This window comes from Balaenoptera acutorostrata, chromosome 1, assembly GCF_949987535.1.
Source record: "Balaenoptera acutorostrata chromosome 1, mBalAcu1.1, whole genome shotgun sequence".
NCBI lineage: Eukaryota > Metazoa > Chordata > Mammalia > Artiodactyla > Balaenopteridae > Balaenoptera > Balaenoptera acutorostrata.
The window spans coordinates 26,352,228-26,379,274 of record NC_080064.1 but is presented as its reverse complement, the minus strand read 5'-3'; the positions used below and the strand labels follow the sequence as shown (position 1 = coordinate 26,379,274).

At 42.2% G+C, this 27,047-nt stretch overlaps 1 protein-coding gene across 5 annotated transcripts; it reads left to right on the top strand.

The window, feature by feature from the left end:
* Positions 1–273: 273 nt before the first annotated feature.
* Positions 274–26,731, top strand: RNF19B (ring finger protein 19B). 5 transcript variants are annotated; one of them, XM_057549858.1, is made up of 10 exons: positions 277–1,070; positions 13,045–13,250; positions 14,819–14,963; positions 16,329–16,491; positions 16,942–17,056; positions 18,036–18,176; positions 19,120–19,327; positions 22,103–22,234; positions 23,267–23,759; positions 25,072–26,731. In XM_057549858.1, the coding sequence occupies exons 1-9, from the start codon at positions 439–441 to the stop codon at positions 23,721–23,723; spliced, it is 2,199 nt and encodes a 732-aa protein (XP_057405841.1). In that variant the 5' UTR covers positions 277–438; the 3' UTR covers positions 23,724–23,759; positions 25,072–26,731. The 5 variants fall into 5 exon arrangements, with proteins under 5 accessions (XP_057405862.1, XP_057405859.1, XP_057405841.1 ...); XM_057549879.1 differs by lacking the exon at positions 25,072–26,731 and having other exon boundaries at positions 274–1,070; positions 23,217–23,349; XM_057549855.1 differs by lacking the exon at positions 25,072–26,731 and having other exon boundaries at positions 278–1,070; positions 23,267–24,082.
* The last annotated feature ends 316 nt before the right edge of the window (positions 26,732–27,047 follow it).

Genomic DNA, 27,047 nt, shown 5'->3' with positions numbered 1-27,047 from the left:
TCGGCCCATCCTTGAGGAAAGGCAAACCGAAAACTCCACCTTGCGGATGATGAGGGTCGGGGCGAAGGTATTGTAGGAGGAGGCCTAAAAAGCACTCGGGTTACCGTCTCCTCAAGATGGAGGTCCTGGAATCACCTGACCCCGAGGAGGCGGAGCTCCGCTCTAGCACGCCCAGCACGCCCCACCCCGCTCGGCCCCGCCCAGCGACCCCCTCCGGGCGGGGCGGCGCGGGTTGTGAGGTCTCTTCGCGAGGCGCCTGCGCAGTGGGCAGCGGCGCGCGGGGCGGAGGCTTTATAACCACTTCGTCGCTGATTCTCGGTTTCTATCTCTGGGAGGGCGGCTGAGGCGGCGGCAGCGGTCGGGACGCCGGCTGAGGGGTTGCTGAGGCGTGAGCTGTGGCGGCGCTGGGCGCCCCTCGCTCCTCGGCCTCTGGGGGCCATGGGCTCCGAGAAAGACTCGGAGTCGCCGCGGTCTACATCCCTGCACGCGGCTGCGCCCGACCCCAAGTGCCGCAGCGGCGGCCGGCGCCGGCGCCTCACCTTCCACAGTGTCTTCTCCGCCTCGGCCCGCGGCCGCCACGCCCGGGCCAAGCCGCAGGCCGAGCCGCCACCCCCGGCCGCGCCGCCGCCGATCGCCCCGGCCCCTGCCGCGGCCCAGGCCCCGCCGCCTGAGGCGCTGCCCGCCGAGCCGGCCGCCGAGGCCGAGGCGGAGGCCGCGGCGACGGCGGGGCCCGGGTTAGATGATGAGGAGGCGGCGGAGGGCGGCGGCTCGGGCCCGGAGGAGGTGGAGTGTCCGCTGTGCCTGGTGCGGCTGCCGCCCGAGCGGGCCCCGCGCCTCCTCAGTTGTCCGCACCGCTCGTGCCGGGACTGCCTCCGCCACTACCTGCGCCTGGAGATCAGCGAGAGCCGGGTCCCCATCAGCTGCCCCGAGTGCAGCGAGCGACTCAACCCGCACGACATCCGCCTGCTGCTCGCCGACCCACCGCTCATGCACAAGTACGAGGAGTTCATGCTGCGCCGCTACCTGGCCTCGGACCCCGACTGCCGCTGGTGCCCGGCCCCGGACTGCGGGTGAGAGCGGGGGCGTGGCCCGGGGGCGGTGGCCGCGGCGGAGGGGACCTGGGGCCTGGGGCTGGTCACCGCGTGTGACCGGCCCCAGGGGAGGTCCTCTGCGCACCGTGTGTGTGTGTGTGTGTGTGTGTGTGTGTGTGTGTGTCCCAGCGTGGAGGGAGAGGTGAGGGATGACCAGGGGGAGGGAGGGCCAGGCGGCAACTGCGGCGAGCCGGTAACCGCTAACCATCCGCATGCCCAGAGAGTAGGGTAAACGCACCCAACACCCCACCCCTGCCCGAGGGCTTGAAGTGGGGGCTGAGCAGTCGGAGAGAAGGGAGCTGTCCATCAAGTCAGGAGGCAGGGACAGGCCGTGTTTGGTCGGATGCATGCCCCTCTGTCCAGAGGTAGGGGGTATGTTTTAATGAGGATGGGGAGGGGATATCTGGCAAAGGGTGGAATGAGAATATCATTCTGAGGGGGCAGCGCTTTGGAGGGGTGTGTCCATTTGGCTAGGGGCATACTTTGCAGTGTTTCAGGAGAAAGGGTGTTCTTTCTGCCCACCGCTGCTGAAAGTTGGAATGCAGGTGACTGAAATGGCACTAACGGCAAAGGACAGCTCCCAGGCAGCGCTCTGGGGGCACCCTGGGCATTGTGGTGTGTCTTCTGTGCCAAGCTATTGGGGGGCCCCCTGTGGTTCTTACAGTGCTGTCTGGGCAGGGTGCGGAGTAGACAGACCCTTTCTTTGTCCAGAGAAGCAACGGGGCACTGAAAAGGATGCCCAGAGGTTGACATGGTAGGAGAAAATGTGTTTCCCAGCTCCTCTGATCTTGAGTTCTTGACGATGTACCATGTATGCCGACTTTTTAAGGTCAGTGAGAAAACAGGCAGTAGATGCAGAGACATAATACTACCAGATTTCACCATCTGGAGCATTCAGTGGAGACCGTCCCCCACCCCCCACCCCCCCGACCCTTACCTTTTAAAATCTGATTGTGTGTTACTGTCAGTACATCCCATGAACGATTGCATGCAGCAAAGAGGGGCGTCAGACTGTGCCATTACCTGCTCTGCGACCTAGGACAGATCATTTTATTCTTGTGTGTCATGTTTTGAGGACAAAAAGATGCTAGGGACTCCTAGTAAAAAGCTGAGTGTTCGTTTCTTTCAAAGGAGTTAAGAAAGGCTCTTAATTGTAGCCTGTATATCAAGGCTGTTTTAAGATTTCCATGATTCTGCTTTTTGTCTCCTTCAAAGGAAGCTGACTTAGAATGCCTAGGGGAGTAAGATGAGTTATTTTCTTCTATTTTTCTGTTCTGACAAACTTGTTTAGAGATGGATGTGTTATTTAAGCTCACTGAGTTGGGGTTTCTAAATTGCTTTGAAGTGTTATGGTCAAAGGTTGGGGCATTTAACTATGGTAGGTCACTTTCACTTTCAGTTAATAAGTATCAGAAAGAACCTCCTAGGCTCTTGGGAAAGTTTGCTTATATCTGGAGATCTGGTGATCTTCCTAGCCTTAAGAGGTTAATTTACGTGGTATTGATGTTTTACAGACACTATTGATCTATTTTCTGAACCAAAGGAATATTTACTTAAGAGAACACTGCTTGATTAACTTTGGAATAGTATATTAACTCCTTTTTCAGATGTGAATTTCCTTGAATTTTAACTGAGAAATGTGACATCACTGATTATATTTCTGGAAAAGTTCTCTTTTTGTTTTTATTTCTCTGAAGTCAATCTCTGTCTTTGCTCACATCAATAAAAATGGACAGGAATTAATTTACAATCTTGATGATGACAACTCTAAACCATTACTGATTTGGAGGTTAGTAAAAAATTAGGTCATTTCTTATATTAGCCAAGTATTGGATTACTACCATCCAGAGGTTTTTTTTTAATTAGGTAAAAAACTGTAACAATTTTAATATAATCTTTAAATGTGTTATCTGTGGGTTTAAAGAAGGTGAAGTCTGGGAAAAGCAAGCAAGCTAGCATCTGAGTATCTATGTGTCAGGCATACATAATTTAATTTGATCCCTGCAACATTGTAAAATAGATTTGATCTTGTTTTACAGATAAGGAAACTGAAGTTTAAATGAATTGAGTGACTTGTTTAGGGTCATATAACTAGTGGGTGGTGGAATCAGGCTTGGAACACTGGTCTTAACTCCAACCAAGGCCAGTATTCTTTTCTCTCAAAGAATAAAAAGCTTTAAAAAAGCATAGGCTTATCAGCATTATTGGGGATGCTACTGTTTGGGTCATTTCATCAAGTGTGGCCTAAGGACAGTGTTGAGAGAGCCAAAAATGCTAGAATCTGGTTTCTCTTCTGATTCTTATTGTTAACAGCCTATTACCTACTTTATTTTTCTTACCTGAAATAGGCCTAATCCTTTCCTTACTTGAGAGGCCTAATTGATATTTTCAGAGTGTTTTGAGAATTCAGTTGAATGTGTTAGATAAACAGGGAGTAACTTTAAATTTCTGTCACTTCCCAAATAAGTGGGGATGTGGCCAGTGGTTTTGCCACCTCTTTTTAATGTCATGAGAAAAATAGCTTGTTTTGTTTTGTTTTCTTTTAATCAAACTGTTCTATTCTTCTGGGTCAGGTAAAAATCATGGATGAGAACTAGAAGAGAAGCCTCAGACCCCAGTTGTCTCTTCTCATACCTGACCATCTTTACTGCCTGCAGATTAAGTTCCTGCCAGCCAAATTTATCAAGTTCTTTTTTGCTCTCTGTGTGTATATGTGTGTATTTGGCAGGGTGAGGGGAGCATATAAGTGATCTGATCATTAGTTTTACTGTGATTACTCATGATAATAAGAACACTATATGTTAAACAATTCATTATTTGTTTATAAAATATTTGTGGAACAGAGAAAAGAATCTTGAATTTTTCTGTTTTCATACTTAAATACAATTTTATTTTATTCATAAATAAGGGAACTGATTTCTATGGGAAAACATTCACATTATTATTAATATTATTAAGTACAATATTACCAAGTGCAATTTTTTTTTTTTTTTGCTGTACGAGACTGTGGGATCTTAGTTCCCAGACCAGGGACGGAACCCGGGCCCACGGCAGTGAAAGCGCCGAGTCTTAATCACTGGATTCCCAGGGAATTCCCACCAAGTGTAATCTTTAAAACATACTTTCAAATGAGATAAAATTAACTCAGAATACAGATAACTGACATTTTTATAGTCCTTTATAATCTTCAGACTATAACTTCATTCAGAAATAATTTCATTTTAGTTCCATACAGGTAGATGGTGGTAAACTCATTTTATAAAAGAGAAGCCAGTTCAGAAAAGTTTAAGTGTGGGACCCAGTGTCTCACAGCTGATAAATGGTACAGTTGATATGCTACCCCTTAGAGTCTCTACTTAAGCACAAGGTCTTTTCAGAAACCTCCAAATCATGTAAACATGTAATGTTTTCCTCTCAAGTGCCCTGTTGCCTATCTTTAAACCCCTTCAGAATCTCTAGAAGACTGAGGGGTGAGCAAAGGAGACGACAGAATATTTCCTGGCATACAGGGGGCAGATCTTCTGTACAGATGAATAGGAGATAAGGCTGTCTTGACCTAAATTCTTTGTGCAGGTCCACCACTCCAGCCTGTCATTGCTGCCTCTGTCTCCTGCAGAGTCCCCCGTCCCATCTGACTCCAGAAGGTAGTATCACTTATTGGCCTTCCTAGATAACTGAGCTGGATTATCCCATAAACAGGAAGCTTCTGTTTGTCTCTTAACACTTTTATGAGGGAAGAGCAAGCTCCCTGAGCAAGACAGATTTCTCAGTCAGTGAGGGAGGATTTTTCCTTTCTGAAGCCTTCCTGAACCTCTTCTCTCTCTCTCTTTTTTTTTAAAAAATATAATTAATTTATTTATTTTTTAAAGGTGGAGATGGGGAGCTTTTTTTAAAAATGTTTATTTATTTAGGCTGCTCCGGGTCTTAGTTGCAGCACGTGGGATCTTCGTTGCAGCATGCAGGCTTCTTAGTTGCGACATGTGGACTTCTTAGTTGCGGCATGCAGACTCTTAGTTGTGGCATGCAAACTCTTAGTTACGGCATGCATGCGGGATCTAGTTCCCCAACCAGGGATCAAACCCGGGCCCCCTGCATTGGGAGCACGGAGTCTTACCCACTGGACCACCAGGGGAGTCCCCTGGACCTCTTTTCTTAATTTAGCTCTGTACCTTCATTTTCATAACTCTTTATTCCCCCTACAATGCTTCTCGCCATTTACATCATCCTACAGCCCAATATGTCTTTCTCATGTTTGCCAGAGTACTCATTCTAAAGTGGAACATTTTATATCATTCCCCTGCTTAAAACTGCTCATACCTGACCTACAAGATGACTTCTTATGTTTTTAAGAACTTATTCTTTATATGATCTATCCTTATGATTTAAGACCCTTTATGGTCTCCAACCATCTTTTGATCTTATTTTCTATTTTTCACCAACATCAGTATTTCCCAAGGTATAGGCATTACTAATGAAAAGAAAAATGTTTTATGATTGAATAAGCTTGGGAAATGTTGGATTGAACAAAATAAAGCAACTCTATTTCTGAGCTCCTTAGACCCTTTAAAAAATACTAATATACACTGTAAAGCTTGTTAATGCTAATATGCAAATCTTCAGTCTGGTGTAATTTCAATAAACAGATCACCAGGAAACATGTTTTGTTTTATTTTGTTTCGATGACATCTTTAAAGCATACCTGAAACTTTCCCTATTTGCAGTTTTCTAAACTCCTTGAAGAGTTATTCTGTCCTGCCTTCTGTTACTGTCCTTATTTAACACTAAATCTTGTGCTCTGAGTAAATTGAGAGCTCTTCTAGACTAGGATATCTATATTCCAACTTTTTCTACAACTCTGAACAAAATCTTTCAATTAGGTTCCAGAAGAATGGGATGAATAGTTAAATTTTTGATACGGGAGATAAAAAATACAAACACGACAGTTTTGAGAGGAGAAACAGAAAAGAGGAGGGTGTGCAAGAAGAGGACAGACAAGTAATCATTAAACAGACACTTTTCAGAATCATATGGTGTTGAAACTTAGGTGAGTACTGGGTATTACACAAAGGACTTAGACATGGGCCTCTTGACAGGGAGTTTGGCCTGGTAGAGGAGACAGATAGATAAGTAGGAAGATAATTATAAATGCAATGTAATATATACTAAAGAAAATACAAGTGTTCTTATAAGATGGATGGAAGGTTTTGCATGATGGTGTCAATAAAGACTTCGTGGAGGAGGTGATATTTGATCAGGGCTTGAAGAATATGAGTAGAAATTTATACCAGACAAACAAAGATGAGGGTAGAGAAAAAGGTGTCTTAAACCAGAATGTTATGAGCAAATGCATGGAGGTATAAAAATTCAAGACTAAGTCTGGAGTCTTGTTTGGTTAGCCTCTAGATGTGCAATATGGGGAACATGATCTGGGAAGTGACTTGAGATCCATCTGAAAAGGTAGATTGGATTCAGATTTATAGGTCTATCTATGCCATGCAAAGAAGTGTAAGTTTGAAGGACTTTTTTCTTTTTTGTTGAAGGATTTTAAGCAAAAGAGTAACATCATGATAGATAAACTTCTGGAACTGGAATTTGGATTGGAGTAGGGAATAAAGAGACTGCAGTCTCTTGCAGTTGTCTGGTCAAGAGATGACATGGGTTTGAACTAGCGCAGTAAAAAGGAAGATAGTAAGAGTATGGCTCATTGTGACAACTTGGCCCATGTTTTCCACCCTTATATACACTCAGGGTCTGTTTGTAAGTGATTATATGGCCTGGAACAGTGAAGTACAGACATAATATAGGAACACATTTCTTTAACTCCCAGGGTTTGTTGGAGCATAATCAAATTCATACTACTGGGAATTTTTCCCCCAGGGCTGGAGTAAGGTAATGCTGTGGTCTAGCTTGTCACACATTATAATGTTTCTCAAGATAGGAAATTAACAAAATTAATAAAAGTTGTATGAACTTAAGGGGGGGAGGAAAGGATGCTTCTGTGTTCTTAGCATCATGCAATTTCCTACACCTTCCATTTAGCTTCTAATTAGCAGACCTGAATGCTCTGTTCAGCTAAGAAGGCAGAGTAGGAGAGAGGCTCCAGTGTAGGACATGGAAGAGAGGGAACAAGATAGTCAAGGCAGTTTTGGTCTCAAGGATGAAGGGTTTTTTTTGACTGCCTGGGGTAGAAGATTGCCCTATTCAGAATTTAGGAGTTTGCTCCACAAAGGGGCTTAAACAGAATTTTAGGATTAAGTTATACTGCTTGACATAAAGAAAGCCAATAGATACATGGATAAGTTTAAAAGATTGCTTTAGGGAAAAGTAATGGCCCAGGAGAAGAGCTAAATGACCTGGGGAAAGTAAAAAACCCAAACAGGAGAGGGTCTCTATCATTCATTCCACACAGGTATTTTAAGCATGAATCAGTGTGCTAGACCCTGGAGATTAAAAGATGGTTGATACTTTTCCTTGTCTAGTCTGGTTGGGGAAGCATACATATAAACAGATAATTACAATATAATATGTTAAGTATTGTAAAGTAATTATGCACAGACACAAAGTGGGCAACCAACTGCCTGGAGAGGTTAAGTGGATTTTATAGAGAGGATGACATTTGAGCTGGTTCTTAAATGGGTAAGTATTTGCCAGGACAAGAAGTAAGGAGAGGACGTTTCGAGGCTGAAAGGAATAGAATATGCAAAGGCCAAGAAGTAGGACAAAACACGCTGTTTGTCTTTACCATAACTTTTGGGGCAAGATCTCAAATGCAGTTTGTTTTTTTAAAAAATTTATTTATTTATTTATTTATTTATTTATTTATTTATGGCTGTGTTGGGTCTTCGTTGCTGCACACAGGCTCTCTCCAGCTGCAGCAAGCGGGGGATACTCTTTGTTGCAGTGCGTGGGCTTCTCATCGCGGTGGCTTCTCTTGTTGTGGAGCACAGGCTCTAGGTGTGCGGGCTTCAGTAGTTGTGGCGCGCAGGCTCAGTAGTTGTGGCTCGCAGGCTCAGTAGTTGTGGCGCACGGGCTCAGTTGCTCCACGGCATGAGGGATCTTCCCAGACCAGGGCTCGAACCTGTGTCTCCTGCACTGGCAGGCAGATTCTTAACCACTGCACCACCAGGGAAGTCCTCAACTGCAGTTTTAAAACATGTTTAGTTTAGTTTTTTTTTAAATAGAAATTTATTATTTATTTATTTATTTATTTATTTAATTCATTTATTTTTGGCTGCATTGGGTCTTCGTTGCTGCGCATGGGCTTTCTCTAGTTGCGGCGAGCGGCGGCTACTCTTTGTTGCGGTGCACAGGCTTCTCATAGCGGTAGCTTCTCTTACTGTGGAGCACGGGCTCTAGGCGCGTGGGCTTCAGTAGTTGCGGCACTCGGGCTCAGTAGTTGTGGCTCACGGGCTCTAGAGCACAGGCTCAGTAGTTGTGGCACACGGGCTTAGTTGCTCTGCGGCATGTGGGATCTTCCCGGACCAGGGCTCAAACCCGTGTCCCCTGCATTGGCAGGCAGATTCTTAACCACTGCGCCACCAGGGAAGTCCCAAAACATGTTTAGTTTTAAAACATGTTTAGTTTTAAAACTCAAAGGCTGCAAGCACCTATACTTCCATTTTAGGGATAGAATCTAAGGTTTGGAGATTTTAATTAGCTCAGTGTCATGCAGTATGAGTCAGGGGCAAGGAGCCCAGACCAGGCACCCAAAAACAGGAATGCCAAGTCTCGTGCCCTGAGTAATTCTGTGTCATGGTAATAGGTTGCTGGGGGTTCTTGAGTATTTGGGGTTATTTTACTTCCTTGGAACCAAATTCCACACCCAAAATTGACATTGTCAATACTATCAAATGTTCTTTGAAAAAAAAGAAAAATCTGTTAATAAATATTTACTTCCACCATGTGAGGTAGGAATGGATCATGAAATGCTCAAGGCTTCCTGACTGGCAGTCTATCTAATATGTATTGTCAGAAGTTGACTTAATAATTTTCTGAGATCATCCAGTACCTTTCTCATTTAACACAAAGTAGCAGGCAAGTCACTTTCTTCAGGAGAAACGTTGTTTATCTTTAGTAGTTATATTACAACTAGGTGGGATAAATTTGCTCAGAACTCCTACAGGATATGAATCATTTGCATTCATACATTGACCTCTTCTCACTTTGCTCTTTCTGAGAAGAGTTTTAATACAGCCTGTATTATGTAACATAGATGATACCTTGTCATCGGTAATTTCAGTGTCATTCTCAAATCAGCTTGCAGAATCTATGATGAACCTGAGAACTTAAGTTGCTATCGTGAACATCTAATGTACAATCAAATAAGCAAACAAACCATAGAATAAATCTAAGAAAATGTTATTAGTCTTTTGTTTAAGCTGTTTGAGGTCTGACTATTGGAGTAGAACATGGAATAGGTGACAAAGCCCCGATGGCAACACCTAAGCCTGAAATCATTGACCTAAAAATTGTTTGAACTTTCACAGCTGCTGTCTTCCATTCTTCATTTGTTTGTTTAAATTACTTTTTTTAAAAAAAGAATTATTTTAAACAAGTGTCTACTTGTTAGTCTGTGCATTTAGTTGACATTTTTAGAATTAGAAAGGCTAATAGTTTGTAAATATATTGGATTGTTTGTAGGAAAGTATTCTTGGTAAATAAACATGAATTATAAGAAGCAGTTGATACTGGTGCTGATAGATTCTGAATTGTCCATCTTTACTAAGAATATGTGTCAGAAGGTATTGCGGGGAGATATGGCCATATTCTATGTTAATTCATAAGATAGATGAGTGGTATTCTTGGATTCTGGAACCTGTCAAGAAAGAAGAGATTTCAAGGTATACATTCAAATTGGGGAAAAAATTTTTTTGGAAAGATAAAATGAGCTTTCAATAGAAGTTGATCATGAACCCATCTATGTTCATTGTCTCTCAGTCTGTCGTCAGACCAGCTTCACTATGAAACTTAAAAATGAAAAAGTATTGAAATCATAAAACTCCTAAAAGAAAACATACGCAGAACACTCTTTGACATAAATCATAGCAATATTTTTTTGATCTGTCTCCTAAAGCAGAGGAAATAAAAGCAAAACTAAATGGGACCTAATTAAACGTAAATGCTTTTGCACAGCAAAGGAAACCATTGACAAAGCAAAAAGACAAACTACTGAATGAGGGAAAATATTTGCTAATGATATGACTGATAAGGGGTTAATATCCAGAATATATAAGCAGGGAGAGGGTGTGGAGAAAAGGGAACCCTCTTGCACTGTTGGTGGGAATGTAAATTGATACAGCCACTATGGAGAACAGTATGGAGCTTCCTTAAAAAACTAAAAATAGGGCTTCCCTGGTGGCACAGTGGTTAAGAGTCCGCCTGCCAATGCAGGGGACGTGGGTTCGAGCCCTGGTCCAGGAAGATCCCACATGCCGCGGAGCAACTAAGCCCACACGCCACAACTAGTGAGCCTGCGCTCTAGAGGCTGCGAGCCACAACTGCTGAGCCCACATGCCACAACTACTGAAGCCCGCGTGCTTCTCTGCAACAAGAGAAGCCACCGCAGTAAGCCCGCGCACTGCAACGAAGAGTAGTACCCACGCGCCGCAACTAGAGAAAGCTCGCACGCAGCAATGACGACCCAATGCAGCCAAAAAAAAAAAAAAAAAAACCAACTAAAAATAGAGCTACGATATGACCTAGTAATCCCACTACTGGGCATATACCCTGAGAAAACCATAATTCAAAAAGAGACATGTACCACAATGTTCACTGCAGCACTATTTACAATAGCCAGGACATGGAAGCAACCTAAGTGTCCATTGACAGATGAGTGGATAAAGAAGATGTGGCACATATATACAATGGAATATTACTCGGCCATAAAAAGAAACGAAACTGAGTCATTTGTAGTGAGGTGGATGGACCTAGAGTCTGTCATACAGAGTGAAGTAAGTCAGAAAGAGAAAAACAAATACCGTATGCTAACACATATATGTGGAATCTAAAAAAAAAAAAAATGGTTATGAAGAACCTAGGGGAAGGACAGGAATAAAGATGCAGACGTAGAGAATGAACTTGAGAACACAGGGAGGGAGAAGGGTAAGCTGGGACGAAGTGAGAGAGTGGCATGGACTTATATATACTACCAAATGTAAAATAGATAGCTAGTGGGAAGCAGCCACATAGCACAGGGAGATCAGCTGGGTGCTCTGTGACCACCTAGAGGAGTGGGATAGGGAGGGTGGGAGGGAGACGCAAGAGGGAAGAGATATGGGGATATATGTATACATATAACTGATTTACTTTGTTATACAGCAGAAACTAACAACATTGTAAAGCAATTATACTCCAATAAAGATGTTAAAAATTTTTTTAAATAAAAAATAAAACAAAAACAAAATATATAAGCAGCTCATACAAATCAACATCAAAAAAATTTTAAAAATGATCCAATTGAAAAATGGGCAGAAGACCTGAATAGACATTTCTCCAAAGAAGACATACAGATGGCCAACAGGCACATGAAAAGATGCTCAACATCATTAATCATCAGAGAAATGCAAATTAAAACCAAAGTGAGACATCACCTCACACCTATCAGAATGGCTATCATCAAAAAGTCCACAAATAACAAATGTTGGCAAGGATGTGGAGAAAAGGGAGCCCTCATACACCATTGGTGGCAATGTAAATTGGTATAGCCATTATGAAAAACAGTATGGAGGTTTCTCAAAAAATTAAAAATAGAACTACCCTATGACCCAGCAATTCCATTCCTGGGTATTTATCTGAAAAAAGAAAAAAAAGACCAACACAAATTGGAAAAGATACATGCACCCCAATGGCAGCATTATTTACAATTGCCAAGATATGGAAACAACCTTAAATGTCCATCAACAGATGAATGGATTAAAAAGACATGGTATATATACACAATGGAATACTACTCAGCCATAAAAAAATGATATTTTGCCATTTGCAACAACATGGATGAACCTGGAGGGTATTATGCTCAGTGAGATAAGTCAGACAGAGAAAAAAAAATACTGGATGATATCACTTATATGTGGAATCTAAAAAATAAAACAAACTAGTGAATATAATAAAAAGGAAACAGACACACAGAAATAGAGTACAAATTAGTGGTTACCAGTGGGGAGAGGGAAGGAGTAAGGGACAGGATAGGGGTAGGGGATTAAGAGGTACAAACTACTATGTATAAAACAAATAAGTTACAAGGATATATAGTACAACAGAGGGAATATAGCCAATATTTTATAACTATAAATGGAATATAACCGTTAAAAATTGTGAATCACTGTGTTGTACACCTGAAACTTGTATAATGTTGTACATCAACTAAACTGCAATTTTAAAAAAGTATACTTGCTTTAGTTTTTGCTATTGTACTTTATTTTATAAATGTTCTATCCTTTAAACAAATTCTAATTTCTCTAAATATATCAAATCATCAAAAGGAAATAGTTTTGTACTCTTATTTATGAAACTTGCTGGGACAAATTGCTCCTAAAGCAGCTTAAACTATGACTGAATACATGCTAGAAATTCAGGCTGGACTCCCCTGGAAGTCCAGTGGTTAAGACTCCACACTTGCACTGCAGGGGGCACAGGTTCGAACCCTGGTCGGGGAACTAAGATCCTGCATGCCATGCACTGCGGCCAAAAAAAAAAAAAAAATTCAGGCTAAGTATGATATTTTCCCCTACTTTTTCAGGAGGTAAATATGTGTTTTTAGAATCTCAAGAAACAATTTACTTTCTCACACAGAATATTTTACAGTTTGTTAGGTGTGCTCGTGCATGTATTATTTGTTATATGTGTGTTCTTTCCTCTGCATCGTATGAAGTGGTGGGGATACCACACAGTGTTACCCCACTGGGACTGATGCATGTCTTAACTTACTTATATCTCTTCCTGTTTCCTTACCCAGGTATGCTGTTATTGCCTATGGCTGTGCCAGCTGCCCAAAGCTGACCTGTGAGAGGGAAGGCTGCCAGACTGAGTTCTGTTACCACTGCAAGCAAATATGGCATCCAAATCAGACATGCGATATGGCCCGTCAGCAGAGGGCGCAGACATTGCGAGTTCGGACCAAGCACACTTCAGGTCTCAGTTATGGGCAAGAATCTGGGCCAGGTATGAGTTGGCATTGTCTCATTTGTCTCTTTATTGATATTTCATAATGTGAGCCCAAAGCTGGGAGAGATTACCTTACTCAAGGATTAGAGAACAGAGACTATTTGTGTTTTGTTTGTTTGTTTTTATAAATTTATTTTTATTTATATTATTTATTTTTGGCTGCATTGTATCTTCGTTGCTGCACTTGGGCTTTCTCTAGTTGCGGCGAGCGGGGGCTACTCTTCGTTGCAGTGCACGGCCTTCTCATTTCGGTGGCTTCTCTTGTTGTGGAGCACAGGCTCTAGGCACGTGGGCTTCAGTAGTTATGGCACACAGGCTCAGTAGTTGTGGCTCACGGGTTCTAGAGCGCAGGCTCAGTAGTTGTGGCGCACGGGCTTAGTTGCTCTGCGGCATGTGGGATCTTCCCGGACCAGGGCTTGAACCTGTATCCCCTGCACTGGCAGGCGGATTCTTAACCACTGCAACACCAGGGAAATCCCAAGTGCAGAAACTATTTGGTAATACTTTCAACACTGTATTTGGTATGTAGCGTCTCTCTCTGACCATTTATAGGTTGTCCAACCCAGGTGAAATTGGAATAAAGCAAAACTGAATTCTGTAGTTTCTACCTTCTTAGTAATATGTCTCAGATTGGAGAGCAGTTGGGTCCTTTAGCTAGGGGCTTTTTCAGAACTTTCACTGTGAGCAGAAAGACGTTTAGTATTAGAACTGTACTGTTTTCCTACCAGCTTTAAGTACATCACTGGTTTTGGAAATAGGGTACAGATTTAAGGAAAGGAAATAATATTAGTATGGATTAATGATTAACCTTAAAAGGAGGAATATCACACATTCAGTTCCAACCTTGACATGTCAGAGTGAACCTCTTTTAAAATGTCAGTGGGTTTATTGCCTTTTATAAGTGTGCTTTATTTCACTGATGTCATTTGAGAGAAGCTAGTAGGAAAGATTTTACCATTCACTTTTTCCTGGCACAGTATAATCTCCTAAATTTTCTTTGTAATAGGATAGTTCCTAGCTTGCTGTGAAAATTACCAGGTGTATGCTACATAGCATACTCAATTGTTTGTAGGATTTGAATTTTAAAGTATCATGAGAAGGAACTGTGGATTATGTTAACAGCAAATCACAGTGATACTTGTACCTGAGAAATGAATTTCCTGAACTAAAATTTTTCAAGACTTAAAGCCAAATGCAGGCTGCAGACTGTTCTTCCTGTAGGACTGTGCTTTTAATTCTGCCAGCCTATTGGCTGCTGAAATTCCATTTTTCTTGGAACCATCTTTCTCTCTAGGGAAGTCTCCTTGCTCAGAGTGTGGCTCTAGTGCTGTGTAAGATGCCAGATGGGGGTATAGGCAGCTCAGTATGAGACAGGATCCATTTTATGAAATTTCCTGAGGACTAGACATAGCCAGCCTTCCAGTGAAGTGGGTTGCACAATTTGGAATCCTCAGTCAAGAATTCTTGACTGCCTCTTCATTTCTTGTGCATACTCCTAGGAATAATAAAATCAAACGAGGTTTAACTAGGGATATTTTTCTACCTATTCTTCCTCCCCCACTTAGCAGATGACATCAAGCCATGCCCACGATGCAGTGCTTACATTATCAAGATGAATGATGGAAGCTGTAATCATATGACCTGTGCAGTGTGTGGCTGTGAATTCTGTTGGCTTTGTATGAAGGAGATCTCAGACTTGCATTACCTCAGGTGAGATGAGAAAGTGTCTATTGTTTTTATAGTCTTGTTCTCTTACTGATTTAGGGAAAAGGATGTCAAAGAAACATCATTGTCTGTCCTCTTATTACAGCATAAGGAAGCTGTAAAAAGTTCCTCTGAAACACCCTTCCAGTCATGTTTTTCTCCAGCTCAGCAACTTCCAGTGACTGTTTTCCATTACCTTCTAGATAGAGTTCAGTTTCCCTAGCATGGCTTTTAAGGTTTTCTGCAGTCTGGCCCCAATATACCTTTTTCCATTTTGCTTTCATAAATGCTATGTCCCAGATTATCTGTGTCTCTTCTGTGTTATCTTACCTCCATACTTCTTCATGTTCTTTCCTTCACCTAGAATGCTTTCTAATCACTTCACCCCCCAGCAACCCCCTTTTATCTCAACTGTTCAGTTCTTATTCAGCCTTCAAGGGCCACTTTAAATGCCATTCCGTCTCTGATGCCTTCCCCCAGTTTTTTCTGCCTCATTCTTCTTTACTGACATTCTTTAAACGTTCTATAAACATCGTCATGACTTTTACTTCATTTACGTGTCTAATTTTGTTAAACTATATTAAGAGTCTTCAGGCCAGTATTACCTTTTTACAGTTCCTTGGATGTAGTAGTCATTAAAATATTGTCCTGAAGGAGTTAATATTTACAAACTTAACATTCATTGTGTAGATGAAACATCTTCATTTCCAATTTAGCAAACATTTGATTACTTACAGTATACCAATTATTGGGGACACAGGGGTGCGTAAGACATGATGCCTACTTTCAAAATTACTTACTCTATCTAGTAGAGAAGACAGTACAAAGGCAGTGGACAAAAGTGGTTGGACTCAGAAGGGCTGAGTGTAAAAGTAGCCAAACTCAGAGTATGAAACTGTCATAAAGGGTATGATGAAGTCTTTTTATATCCTATCCCAGGAAGGTGGTTTGCAGTATCTACATATGCCAAGAAAACTGTGCAAATCAGAGAGAGTTCATTAACTGCAGGACACAGTATGTCTGGATGAGATGTCAAGTGCATAGACTATGCAGGATCCCACGTAGTATCACTCAAAGAAGTAGGTTCAGTTTGGTGGGTTAGAGAGGACAGAGTGCAGCAGAAAAGAATGGAAAAGAGGTTTCAAGTCTGGAGGCCTGCCTTTACGAAAAAAGAAAAAAAAGTAAAGAGCCAGAACTCTAATAGTCTGGCCTTGTCCTTTGCTCCCCCTTATGTAATAACTCATTTCTTGTAACCTCTTGTAACTGTTAATCACTCCTATAGAAAAGGAGGCTCTTGCTCTTATCAAGCTCTCTGATGACAATAGCTGCATTTGTAATATTGACATTAACTTCAGCATGTTTCCTCTGTAGCCCCTCTGGCTGTACATTCTGGGGCAAGAAACCGTGGAGCCGTAAGAAGAAAATTCTTTGGCAGCTGGGCACATTGATTGGCGCTCCGGTGGGGATATCCCTCATTGCTGGCATTGCCATTCCTGCCATGGTCATTGGCATTCCTGTTTATGTTGGCAGGAAGGTAAGATATGTTGAGCTCTGTGCATGTTCCATCTTCAGGTTTGTTGGTAAAGGTTTGAAGGAAATGGAGAGGAGCTTATGTTTCAGAGCTGCCTGAAAACCAGCTGGTTCTTAAATAAAAATAATTTCTTAAATGGATTTTCATAAATCCCCAAGAGATCTGAAAGTTCTTATTAACATCCTGGGCCCGGTTTGTCTCAGTGACTTAAAGGTAAAATGCTTACTTCACTCCCCTGAGTTACTTTGTCTCTTCTTATATTAACTTTTTCTGTATTAGTTTATATCATCCTGGTCTGAGTTAGATTAAAATGTGAGAAAGATGTCTCTTTGACATGGGGGAATATGTTTTAATATAGATAATTTATAAGGGAATATTCACTTATCCTTTTTCTCCCTAGCAAAAAGATTGATGTCCTAACCTGCTGACCTGGATTTTCTTTCTTATTCTTAGATTCATAGCAGGTATGAGGGAAGGAAAACCTCCAAACATAAGAGGAATTTGGCTATCACAGGAGGAGTGACTTTGTCGGTCATTGCGTCCCCAGTTATTGCTGCAGTTAGTGTTGGTAAGAAGCTAGCCAGGACCATGACTCCTCCCCTTACATGACCCACTCCCATCAGCTTTCTGGCCTTGCAGTTTAGCCAGCTGGCCAGATGTTTCACCCTGGATGCTCCTGCATTTTATGTCAGACCCACCTTGGGAGTTTATTAGGCACCATTATTATTATCAGCCACACTAAAGTATCAGAGTTTGGGATCTTTCATTCGTAAGTTAGTGCCTAGAACGCCATCTGGCACATAAAAAAGATTGAATTAAAAAATATTACTTTAAGGCCTAGTTTTTCACCTTTCCTCTTCCTTCTCCACTTGCCACGGAACCCACAAAACAAAATTACTTTTGATTTGCTTAATGCCTCACAGTATTTTGGGAGGCATGAAGGTCTGTTTTAGAATAATAATAATATAATATTTTCTGAGACTCTCCATGTGCCAGGAGCAGGTCTGAGTGTTTTGCCTGTATTAATTTATTTAATCCTCACAGTAGCCCAGTTGTAACAGAAAGGTGCAGTAATTTGCCCAAGGTCGCTTAGCTGGGACATGAATTAAGGCAGTCTGACTTCAGAGTCTGGGCTTTTAACAACTAAGCCATTCTGCCTTCCACAGCAGCAAGATTTTGGAATTAACACTCTGGGGGGATCCTAAACCCTAGGAGTCACTTATTTAATGTTTGATTATTGATTGGTTCTTGGATTAACACTTCAGCAGTGAATGGAAGGGGGAAAATGAAAGCAACATACGTTTACTGTGCTGAGCACTGTACATACATTGATCATTGGCAACTCTAGGAAGATATGTCCAAGGTTATAACAGCTGGTGAATTGGAGACAGGATTCTAATCCAGGCCTTTCTGATTCCAAGTCCAGTCATCATTCTGTCTTTCCTTGGCCCTTTATAAAGTGGTTTGTCTATGTTCAGCCCTGGGAAGGAGAATTCAGGGCAGCTGCAACCTGATGGCCTGCTGACATGTTTCCTTATCTTCCCCAGGTATTGGTGTCCCTATTATGCTGGCTTATGTTTATGGGGTTGTGCCCATTTCTCTCTGTCGTGGAGGTGGCTGTGGAGTTAGTACGGCCAATGGAAAGGGAGTGAAAATTGAGTTTGATGAAGATGATGGCCCAATCACAGGTAAAAGGAGAATTTTAATTTCCCTTTGAATTTATGGATCACAAGATAAAAGTCAGTAAAATTCAGCACATTTTACAGGGAGATTGACATTGGATTATGTTGGCTAATGAGCTTTATAGGAGGTAAAGTATTTTTAGCTTTTCATTTCTTTGTTCCAGAGTTATTAGGTTAATTCCCCTGGTACTTGCCTCTGTGTGGCAGGTACAAACTAGTAGGACTCCAAGTAACTCTAAGTATGCTGGTAATAGTAAATTACATAATTATAATTATAATAAAGTCTTATATCTGCATGGTACTTTATAATTTTCAGAAGACTTACACAGTTATTATTTTCACTTGGCTTTTACAACAGCTCTGAAGAGAGAGGGCCAGGGCTGTTATTATCCCCAATTAATGGAACCTATTTAAGCCTTTGTCTCAACATCTGTTAAATGGGTTTAAGAGCTCTGCAGAGCTGGAACTATAGCAAGTCTTCTGACTTATACTTTGATGTTGTTTCCACTTTACCATATTAACTAACCTGGGACACAGAGATCCCCAAAGGTCTTTCAAACTTCCTACTAGAGTCAGCACACAACCTAAGTGTACTTTGAAATTTTCATGTTTAATTAGATGACATCTATAGTGTAATGGAAAGAATAGGAGACTTAGAATCAGATTGTAGTTTTGTGTGACTAGCCACAGACAAGGCATTTAGTTCTAAGCTTTCGTTTCCTCACCTAAAATTGGGGCTATTAGTTCCTAGTTATTGGGAAGATTACGTGTGAGCATATGTTAAAACACCGGATATGTGGTGGCTGCCTGTAGTAGCTATTCATTAAGTGAATAAATGAGTATTTTTCTACATGAATATTCTCTACTCTGAAGAGTCATTGCAGGAAAATGCCAGACTCTGTTTTGATGCTGTGCTATCATCAATTGAGATGTTTGGTTCCATCCCCAGTGGCAGATGCCTGGCGAGCCCTCAAGAATCCCAGCATTGGGGAAAGTAGCATTGAAGGTCTAACTAGCGTATTGAGCACCAGTGGAAGCCCTACAGATGGACTCAGTGTTGTGCAAGGTCCATACAGCGAAACAGCCAGCTTTGCAGCCCTCTCAGGGGGCACACTGAGTGGTGGCATTCTTTCCAGTGGCAAGGGAAAATACAGCAGGTAAGCAATTTCTGACAGAACCAGCTGGAATTATAAGAGGTAACATATCATATTGAACCATTTCTCTGTGCCAGGCATGTCTCATATAGCATCTCATTTTGATTTAATCATCAATGGTGTTTTTTTGTTTTGTTTTAACTTTTACAATTGGAAAATAGGCTAGAAAGGTCAAGTGACTTAAAAGTTCTGTGTTTTTTCCCATTGCACCATAGTGGCTCCATATAAAGAATAATTTTTTTTTTTTCAACACAATAATCCTGTGTTCCTGGCCAATCTCTCTCTCTGGTTTTTTGGGTTTTTTTTTTTTTATATTTATTTATTTATTTTGGCTGCGCCAGGTCTTAGCTGCAGCACATGGGATCTTTAGTTGCAGCATGTGAACTCTTAGTTGCAGCATGCATGTGGGATCTAGTTCCCTGACCAGGGATCGAACCTGGGCCCCCTGCATTGGGAGCACAGAGTATTAGCCACTAGACCACTAGGGAAGTCCCAATAAAGGATAATCTTGACTTCAGATCCTCCCTCTACTACATTAGGCTGCCTCCATCAGGAAGGGGAAGCATGCATTTTTGTAGAATTCCCAAGACTGTGTCCTCCATTAGACTTATCACTGGCTTTTAGTTGAACAGCGTTTATACTGTATCTTGTTGGCTTATTGGTGCTGTGATCCTTAAAACCTTCCTATTCTGATTCCCATTTGATAGATAAGGTAAATCAATTCTATAAACTTGTGTTGAGAATATGCAAAGCTTTATGACTAAAAAGGTTATGACTTGGTTGGTCGTTTTACCAGTTAGGAAAAACAGAACATATTCAGAGGAGCATAGCAGATGTTACATGAGAAGCAGTTATTTGAACGCACTGGAGAAGAGAGCCCTAGGGAGGGGTAAAGGTGGTACAAGACAAAGTAGGGAGGTAGGGGAGATGCTTGCCTTCAGATATCTGAAGGGCCTTGAACTGGAAAAAAGGATTAAGAGTTCTGCCTCATGCCAAGAGATAGATTAAGATGATTTGGCAGAAGCTAGAGGGAAACTAATTTTGTTTCATTATAGAGACTATAGGAAAAATCTATATAAAGTCCAAAGAAGGGATGGATTACTTTAGTAGATAACTGACCTGCCTATCCCTGGAAGTGTTTAAAGTGAGACCAGAGGGCCATTTAGCTATTAGAAGGAGTCAAGCAACAGATGGCAGATGGACTGGATCCCACACCTGAGTGCTTGTCAGTTACTTGGGAGCCTTTTAAAAATAGATGTCAGCACCCTATCCCAGAATTAATAAATTAAAATCTCCCAGATTCTCTCCTAATCTCCTAGGGATCTGTGTTTTGAAAAGGTTCCCCAGGTGATTTTAGCATAGCCATTGCACAGACTAGCATCTGCAAACCACCTAAGGTGATAGATGGCCTTTGTGAAAGGCCTCTTCCAATTCTAACTGTGATTCTATGGCAGAGCTGAAACTAGGACCCAGGTCTCTGACTCAATGTACTTTCCATTGCACTGCCTCATTTTCCTGAGCCATGGCACATTTTTGAAGGGCATCTAAGACTGGAGCAGCAGAGCAAAGACTCAGGCAGCAGGATGGAGGTTGATTGAATGTGCAGCTGCAGGCTGCTGCTGACCTGTCTGCGTTTCATGACTCTGGTTGTCTCTTGTTAGGGGATCCCGCCTGCACATGCTGGAGAATTCACTGCTGTGCTTTCTTAAAACCAACACCCCTGTAAATAAGCAGACATAATTGGAGACTGACTTGCTGAAACTGCAACTTAGCCAGTCCAGCTGTTCCAGTTCTGTGAAAGCCTTTTATAGGAAGTGAATGAGTCAGATGGGTTTGACTGTGAAACCCATTATGAGGAAATACTTAAGTGTGCAACCAAATGATATTGGAGTCAAGAAAGGAAAAGCTATGGGTCCTCTGAGACACCATTGGGAAAGTTTGCTGCTCTTGTCGGAGGTTGACTCTTATTATGTCCTTTAAGCTCATAGGCTGGGGGTAATTTGATTGCTAAATGTTTAAGTTCCTAGTATGTGCAAGACATGGAGGGTAAAGTGTGAATGAGGTGTGGTCTCTCCTTTTTTGGAGTTCACAGATGAGTGGGAAAGAGGTACATAAATTGATTTAATAAATAGGTAGGTGCTGTGGGAGCACTTAGCAGGAAGTGACTGGTTTGATAGAAGAATGAAGGGAGATGATACTTCCTTTGTTGTTAAGGACTGAGTATGAGTTTGTCACATAGAGAAAGGAAACTTTCAGAGAGAGGGACTAGCATATGCAAAGCCATAGAGGTATAAAATGTGTATAGGTGCGTAAGGAAAGAAAAAAATTCAGTGTGATTATGATTTAGGACCTATGGTGAGAGATGGAACTGGAGAGAGAGCTTGGAGGCATATCAGTAGACCTTAAATGCCTGTTGGCAAGAGGGAGCCAAGAGAGGGCTGTTAGAGTGATCAGGTTTTTGTCCACGTTGGCACTGATCTGGAAGTTGTTTGACTTGGACTTAGGGCTACTGGAAAGAGCCCAGTTGCAGTTACCCACTCGGGAGCTGTTGAGGGCCTGAAGTTAAACAGTAGCAGTGGGGATGGAAAGGAGGGGACGATTTCAATAGATAAATTTAAGAGAGAAGATGTGTGGGCATCTGTTTGAGCTCTTTGACATATGGAGAAGATCAGATCAACTCAATTTGCAAGAGAATGATGGAAGAGGCATGTGCCAGGAAGCAGACTGTCTCAGAATACCCAGGTCTCGCATTAACTTAAACGTCCCCTCTTTACACAGGTTAGAAGTCCAAGCCGATGTCCAAAAGGAAATTTTCCCCAAAGACACAGCCAGTCTTGGTGCAATTAGTGACAACGCAAGCACTCGTGCTATGGCCGGTTCCATAATCAGTTCCTACAACCCACAGGACAGGTATGTGAACAGTCAGAAGCCTAGGAGAGGTTGCATTTTTTTGGTTGGGTTTTGGCCTTAGAAGCTCAATGCCTCATGTTAGGGCTCTGTGTACCATCTAGTGTGATACATGGTGTGTATACCCTGTGAATTCATCAAGCAAGTTCTTGGTATGGGAGTATTTGGCATCTCTTGATTGATTTTTCTTGTTAGCACTTGATTTTTAGAGGTTGTTTCTTTCTTCCTTTTCTTTTTCCTTCTTTTTTCCTTTTCTTTTCTTGGCTATTGCAACAGTGTAATTATTCACATGGAACTGAAGAGCTAGATTGGTGTCCACTGATGTATGTATGTGGCTCTATGGTTTCTGCTCTCATGTTGCTCTTTGCTTGTTGTGGCTCCTGTAGCCTATTTCTCTTTATATTTGAGAAGCTAGTGTATCTGGTATGGTGTGACTGCAGCACTCCCTCCTGGAGAGATTCTGGTTTCTTCTAATTGTGGCAGAGAAGTAAAAAGCTGTGACTCTTCTTTCACTTTCATATTTTGAGTAAGATAGTGTGAGGCTCTGAACCTTAGTTGAATTTTGGAAGCTCATTTGTAGTTGTTTAAAGAAATTGGCAGAATAACTATTAAGGACCTACTGTATAGCACAGGGAACTCTTCTCAGTACTCTGTAATGACCTATATGGGAAAAGAATCTAAAAAAGAGTGGATATATGTATACATATGTATAACTGATTCATTTTGCTGTACAGCAGAAACTGATACAACATTGTAAATCAACTATACTCCAATGAAAATTAAAAAATAAAGAAATACAGAAATTGGCAGAGATGTTTGTGTTTGTGTGCGTATTTTAAATCAACGAAAAGCTCTAATTGTTCTTCTCCATCTTATTTGAGTGTTAGGTTAAATTTTATTTTCTCTAAAAGTGAGCTCTATTCTACTATTTACCTATATTTTCGGACTTTCTAATCCTGAACCCACAAACTGCTTTTACCAACAGGTATAGCATGACCCATGCATGATTCAGCAAAGTGGATTTTGTCTCCACAGAGAATGCAACAATATGGAAATCCAAGTGGACATTGAAGCCAAACCAAGCCACTATCAGCTGGTGAGTGGAAGCAGCACGGAGGACTCACTCCATGTTCACGCACAGATGGTGGAGAATGAAGAAGAAGGTGGTGGTGGCGGTGGCAGCAATGAAGAGGATCCCCCCTGCAAACACCAAAGCTGTGAACAGAAAGACTGCCAGGCCAGCAGACCTTGGGACACCAGCCTGGCCCAGCCCGAGAGCATCCGCAGTGACCTGGAGAGCTCCGATACGCAGTCCGACGACGTGCCAGACATCACCTCGGATGAGTGTGGCTCCCCTCACTCCCCAGCTGCAGCCTGCCCCTCAACACCCAGAGCCCCAGGTGCACCCAGCCCAAGTGCCCACATGGACCTCTCTGCCCCAGCTGAGGGGACGGCTGTCTTGAAGCCGGAAGATGCAGAAGCCAGAGTATGAAGTGGAATAAATGCTCCTGTTCTGAGAAGCACACTTGTAACTGCATCTTTTGGAATCTTTTTGTGGGGGCAGGGATTTATGTATTTTATTTCAAAGATTCTCTGGTCACAGGTTTTCCCCAGGGAAATTCTGAGAAATTTGCAATTTCTTACCAGAGGAAACGTGGAAACTTTGCCCTTAGTTCCATCCCCCGTCCCCTTTGCCCCCCCACCCTTTTTTAGTTTTAATTTATTGGTTAAACTGATGGTGGCAATCTGTGAGGTGTGTCAAAGAGTGTACAGATGTATGTGTGTATATTGTATGTATGCTAACATATTACTGAAGGACACATTTTAATAAAGATTTCTGTCGTAATTCAACTCCTCTCATTTTCCTTGGCTTGGATAGTTCTCCAGAGCCAAGTGTTTGAAACAGACCACTACATCTTTAACAGTCTCTAGATCTAAGCTTTCCTAATCCCAGGGAAGAAGGATGGTATTCTAACCAGACTGCAGTGGAGTCATCTGTAAACCAGTGACTCCTAGTATGACAGGAAGCAAAGCCAAGCTTAATTTGGACTGTATAGTCAGACTGAAGAATTAGCTGAGTCAGCCAGATAGAGAAGCTGGAGATTAAAATGAGGCTTGTTTGCCCTCTAGAGGCAGCTGTGCAGTTTTCCTATTAAAGCTTTATTTACCCCTTTCTGCATTATAGTCACTATTAGAAACGTGCTTCAGAGGAGGGACGGGGTATCAGTTCCAGTGGCTCTTCAGAAATCCCAGTGAATGTTGCGTGGTTATAAGTTGGGGAACAGAGTATTCTTACTGGATAAAGAAATGTACCTATTCTGCATGATCACCAAGCAATATCCTAGGTGTTTATTATGCTCCTGGGTACACATTCCCTGTTCCAAAAAACTCTCTAGTTTTGCCAATCTAGTTTAAGTAAGAGGGACTAAGGAATCTGACTAGGATTTGTAATGAAAGGAGAGAGGAGGCATGCCATCAAAATCACAACATATTTAATTTTATCTGATCTTATAATTTTGTCAGAATTGAGCTAAGTTAGTGCTATTTGGGGTTTTGGCTGTGTCTAGAATAATGGCCTTAGAAATCAAAGCTCATACATAGTATAGCAGAAAAATTAAAAGATTCATGAAACCTGATCTGAGATTCCAAATCTGGCAGTAATTTACTCTGTGACTGTGTGAGTCAGTTACTCTCTCATGCCGCTAATATCCCCAACTCTCAGACAGTATTTAAGGAGCTTCCAATGCCAAACTTCTCTGTCACTTTAGGCCTGGGCCCAGAGGAAGAATTGAAAACATCCTTTCCCTGAGGACCAGATGGCTTTCTGTTTCCTTTCACAGATGCACCTGCTCTTTGTCTTCCTGGCCTGTGCTTTACTACGATGAGGATGATGAGTCTGGACAACAGCCATCTTGGAAGATTCTTATATCTTGGGCACTGCAACCAGACTTAGCACATTGCCCTGCACCTGGGACAGGAGGTGCTGTTAGTGGACTTTGAAGAATGACCTTTGAAGTGGTCTCGAGAAGAATGACCAAGAGGGTGTCTTTGTGTGAAAAAGGGAACTTGTTGGGAAAAGGGGCAGACTGTATGGAAATCTCTGAAATGCAAATTATCAACTCAAGACTTGTATTTCTCTTGAAGCAGCATGAAGAGAGCAATTAACTTGGATAAAATCAAGGAAGTTTTTTGGAGGGGCAGGAGTTTGCAGCCAAACCTGTATTTTTATCTAGGCTCCAGTTCTTACTGCTGCGAGAGTTGGGCTACTTACTCTGAGTGTGTTTACACTTAGCCAAAGTGGGGATCATAATCCTAATTATGGAGTTGTAAGGATTAAGTGAGATGGCGTACTGAAAATGCTTTTGTTAAAGGCCCATATTTTTTTTTCTCCTGCAGGAATAAGAAGAAATAAGGGAGATTATGGGTGCCATCTAAAAAAAGCCCAGAGCTCTAGACCAGAGGCTATGAAAAACTAAGCTGCTTCTAATCCTTTGCAACACTGTTGTATCTCCTAGACATTAGATGAAAAGGCCCGTCAGCACCACCTGGAGGAGAACATGAGTAATGCGTGGGAAAAGTTGATTCTCAGTTTAGAAAATGGGGAAAGTTTAATTTCTTACTTGTACAGCGTTCATTCATTCTGAAATACCTACTACGTTTCAGGTATAGGACGCAGCAATAAGGAAAACACAAAATTCCTGTTCCTGTGAAAGTCACACTCTAGTGGGAAAAGACGGTCAGATGTATAATCTGGATGAGGATAAGTGCGATGAAGAAAAGCAGGGAAAGTGGAAAAGAGAGCTGCTTTAGGTGGGTACTATGGGCCTCTCTGATAAAGGTAACATTTTATTAGAGTCTTGATGGAGTGAGAGAGAGCCATGTGGATTTCTAGGGCAAGAACATACCAGACATGAAAAATAAAGTACGAAGGCCCTTTGGTGGAGCATCCTTAGTCTGTTTAAACACACACACACAGCATAGAGGCCTAAATGGCTGGAACAGAGTGGACCAAGGAGGAGAGTAGTAGATCAGGTTGAAGAGGTGGCTGAGGACAAGATTGTGTAGATTATCAAAACAACTCTGAAGACAATGACATTTTAGGTTACTCTGAGACCAGGAAGAGAGGTAATCTTCAAAGCCAGACAGATGGGGTGTTGTGGTCAACTTTAAAAGTGGCTAAAACTGGGAGAGGGCATGTCTGGTCACCAGTCCTACTTAGATGGGCCAATGGAAAGAAATTTGTGGAAGTGCTAAATGGATACTTATTCATTCTGACCTCTTTCTAATGTACTGTCTTATACTCTAGAGGCTGGAAAGTTAAAACTACATGTCTCACACTTCCTTGCAACCAAGGTTCTGAATGTAATTTATTTTGCCAGATGCACAAACAAGGATATGGAAGGAGGAAGTGATTCAGGGGTCATCTTCAGCAACTTTGTTGTTCCTGCAAAAGTATAGAGCCCGGGCTTCCCTGGTGGTGCAGTGGTTGAGAATCCGCCTGCCAATGCAGGGGACACGGGTTCGAGCCCTGGTCTGGGAAGATCCCACATGCCGCGGAGCAACTAGGCCCGTGAGCCACAACTACTGAGCCTGCGCGTCTGGAACCTGTGTTCCGCAACGAGAGGCCGCGATAGTGAGAGGCCTGCGCACCGCGATGAAGAGTGGCCCCCGCTTGCCGTAACTAGAGAAAGCCCTCGCACAGAAACGAAGACCCAACACAGCCCAAAATAAATAAATAAATTTAAAAAAAAAAAAGTATAGAGCCCTTAGGTTTCCCTCCAGTGGTATTCCAATATCCATCAATAGTTGTGTGGAT

Coding starts and splice junctions, on each gene's coding strand:
- RNF19B (XM_057549858.1), top strand. CDS start 439: ATGGGCTCCGAGAAAGACTCGGAGTCGCCGCGGTCTACATCCCTGCAC. Junction 16,492..16,941: donor CTGTTTATGTTGGCAGGAAG/GTAAGATATGTT, acceptor TCTTATTCTTAG/ATTCATAGCAGGTATGAGGG. Junction 19,328..22,102: donor GGCAAGGGAAAATACAGCAG/GTAAGCAATTTC, acceptor CTCTTTACACAG/GTTAGAAGTCCAAGCCGATG.